The following is a 3,157-nucleotide window of genomic DNA, read 5'->3' on the forward strand; positions in this document are numbered from 1 at the left end:
AAAGACAGTACCTTGGCAGTGGAGCTGGCACTGGTGAAGAGTCTTGAGCTCCGCCGTGGCTGCACATTTGGGGGAGCAGCAATGGTTGGGCTCAGCACTTGCGGTGTAGTACTACAAAGCAGAAAGAGATGTCATCAGAAGCCATTATCATCAGTTGCCTGTAGAAAAGTGTGGTGACATGTACCTGGTCTGTGGGGCAGTGGTCTGAGTTTGGTTGAAAGGGTTTGGAATGACCTCTCTGCTGTTTCCACTCTGTGCAAACACTGACTTCGTCCCCACTTGGCTGATTCTACTGACGGCCTGAAATGGCAAAAATTCTTGTTTTAAAAGACATCATTTATCATTTACAGTTTGATTATATACAGACTATTTTTGTCTAGTAAAACATTTTTTAATAAACCTTACATAAATACAATTTTGAAGATTTTATTTGGGCAGTTTGTATTATAAATAGGACACAGAGAGGTTTTTTCACACTCTTTTTTGAATAAGAGTTCAATGTACTACAGTGAAATTAGTGCAGCAGAGACAATTTTCTTGCTAGTAAACTTCACAATTAATTACAAAGAAACATAACATGTGGAATTAAATGTTAAGACTAACTAACCCAGACAATTTAAACATTGGATTAAATGTACAAAGACTAACCCAGACAATTTAAAGAAAAAAGCTGCAAAATCACATTTACATACAAAGTAAACATCAATACCATTTTTGTATAAATAAACCTCGACTAATGTTACAAGATTTTAAGGAAAAAACACAATTATACAAAAGCGTAGATCACAGCCCCTGAAAAATTCAAATCCCATGGAAGTACTTTAATTGCAAGCTGCTAGAAATAAAGGCGGCTTACCTTCTTCGGAGGGCCAGGCGGAGGAGGAGGTTCCATCCCACTTCCATTGTGACTGTAATTTTGCAGGTATGTTGGGTCTCCCGGGCTCGGCTCCAGAGGCAAAATTCCAAAACTACACAATTTTAAACGGATAGATTACTAGAATGAAAACATAAGAGCCTAATCATCACATCCATAATTTGAATCAATAAAAAAGTACTTGGGATTACATTAAGAAAGCCTCATGCACGGTTAAGTGTGAGGTGCGACGGCCTTCGTGATCTATGGTCATTACCTCGGTGTGAGGGGGCTAAGTGTGGCCGTGCCCCCCAGCAGACATCGGCCACTCTTGGGTTTGTTTTGCACTTGTTTGGATAATAGTGAGCCACCGGTGCCCAGTGGCACAGAGTCTGGCGAGATGACGGAGGAGTCGATGTAGGACACAGAGGAGTCCGTATTCAGGGAGTACTTTGAGTTAGAAGATTCTAGATTGAGCCGGTTTAGCTCCTTTAGAGAGAGAAGAAAGACAATGCCAAGATATGATGAAGAAGACAATCCAAATTCACAACGTTTAATATGTCCCCAAACAATACCTCATATACTTCATGCACATACATATCTCCCTATAAAACACAACAAAATGCATGAAAAACCACAGGAAAGACATACCAAAGTGTCCTGTGGGGTCTCCATTAGGACGGTGTCGACTTGCCGGTGTCCCATGTTGTTACTAGGTGTGTGTGCAGGGCTGATGGGAGGAGGGGGTACGACTCCTCCACTGAAATTCTGCAAGGAGGTCAATCTAAAGATCTGCTCTGGATCCGGTCGCTCTCCTGTAGCACAGAGAGCAGAGTTTAAAATGGCATTATCAGGCATCCTTCTCCTCAGGGAGTCTTGTAACTGCGCAGCTTGGATGAGGTTCTTATGATGACCCTAATTAATAACGAGAAAGGAACTCACCGATTTGACAAAGAGACTCAAATGGAGACCATAAGAAAGGGTTCTCGCTCATGCTTTTTTGGTAACATTCAGCTCCTTTTGCTATCCGATCTGTTTTGCTGCAGGGATAACGAAAGGAGCATGATCATCAAAATTTTAGCCACTGAAAATGTTTCATAAAATGCCATTTTTGGTTTTCCACAACTTCAAAATCCAACAACAATCTTAGACAAGGAAAACAGCCGATTTTACTGGATTTAATGTAAATAACAATGGATCATTGGCTGAAGGAAAATGTCACATTTACAGTTGTCAAGAAACACAGATTCTCTGTGTTTTGAGAGAGTCATGAAGAAACCCAAAGGAACAGTGAGAACAATAAAACAAACTTACTGATGTCTATGGAGGTATACTGCAGTCAAAATAAAAACATTACACATTTAATCCTAGTTGTGTAGTAAACTCACATCCCCAAAAGTGATTGTTCTCTTGGTTATTAGCACATGAACAAAAAGTGCAAAGGCTGTGAGGCTATTTAACAAAACATATTAAGTACAGAAAGAGAGAGGAATCTCTCATATGAGAATATTCAGAACTCTTAAAGCAATCTCTCAACAGTAACTGAGTGCTGCTCTACACAAGTGAAAAACAAAACAGTCAAAAGAGCCCTGTCTGCCTCTAAACCCATTACAGATAAAGAGCTTTGGTACCAGACTGCTTCATCCAACAAATTAAACACAGCCTCTCACTAGCAGCTCTTTCCCAGGAACAATTGCAAAGCAGATATTTTCGTATCTTCACTAAGGTTCATTGATTTCAGTAGGTGAAGGCAAGTAACCAAAGCTCAACGTACCAGTAGATTTGCCCCAGCAGAGCCAGAGTGAAGCAGGCCGAGTCTCCAAACTCAGTAATGATGTCGTCTTGGCTCTTCTGTTTGTTCAGGACCCCTCCGGTCAGGATCTGCTCTCCCTCTGCCAACCTAGTGGAAAAAAACACAAATCAATCAAAACGGCAAGAAATTCGTAATCAAATTCATAAGATGACAATAACTGTGTTTAGACCTGATGTCAATCTTGAACGAAGGTGAAGCTACTCCTCCCCCCTACTCCGCCCCCTGCCCTCCCACGTCTCACACACACACAAGCGTGACTTTAGCACTATATTTAGTAACTTTCAGACCCCTTTAGCAGATTTTTTCCATAAAAGGTACATACTGACAAACCTAGTGACTTTTTTGGATAAACCTTAACTGTCATTCAGTTGGAAGATGTCACCAGTACTGCCCTGCGAGTGCAAGGTCTGACTCTCCCAGTGCAGTATCACCTCTCTCTGCGTTTATTCTGTGCAGTGAGCGGCAGAGAAGCAGTGCATTCAGTTGGCCGT

General features: G+C 41.4%; 1 protein-coding gene across 1 annotated transcript; it reads right to left on the reverse strand.

Annotated features, from left to right (window-relative positions):
* Nucleotides 1-11: 11 nt before the first annotated feature.
* LOC107683318 (cell division cycle protein 27 homolog) lies at nucleotides 12-2,753 on the reverse strand (the record flags this gene model as incomplete). Its single annotated transcript, XM_016479375.1, has 7 exons — nucleotides 12-111; nucleotides 185-300; nucleotides 857-968; nucleotides 1,131-1,342; nucleotides 1,505-1,668; nucleotides 1,796-1,893; nucleotides 2,628-2,753. Coding segments are annotated over 7 exons (928 nt in total), but the record flags the coding sequence as incomplete, so codon positions are not given.
* Nucleotides 2,754-3,157: the final 404 nt, after the last annotated feature.

The sequence above is a fragment of the Sinocyclocheilus anshuiensis genome, unplaced genomic scaffold, assembly GCF_001515605.1.
Source record: "Sinocyclocheilus anshuiensis isolate Anshui unplaced genomic scaffold, SAMN03320099.WGS_v1.1 C33167041, whole genome shotgun sequence".
Lineage (NCBI taxonomy): Eukaryota > Metazoa > Chordata > Actinopteri > Cypriniformes > Cyprinidae > Sinocyclocheilus > Sinocyclocheilus anshuiensis.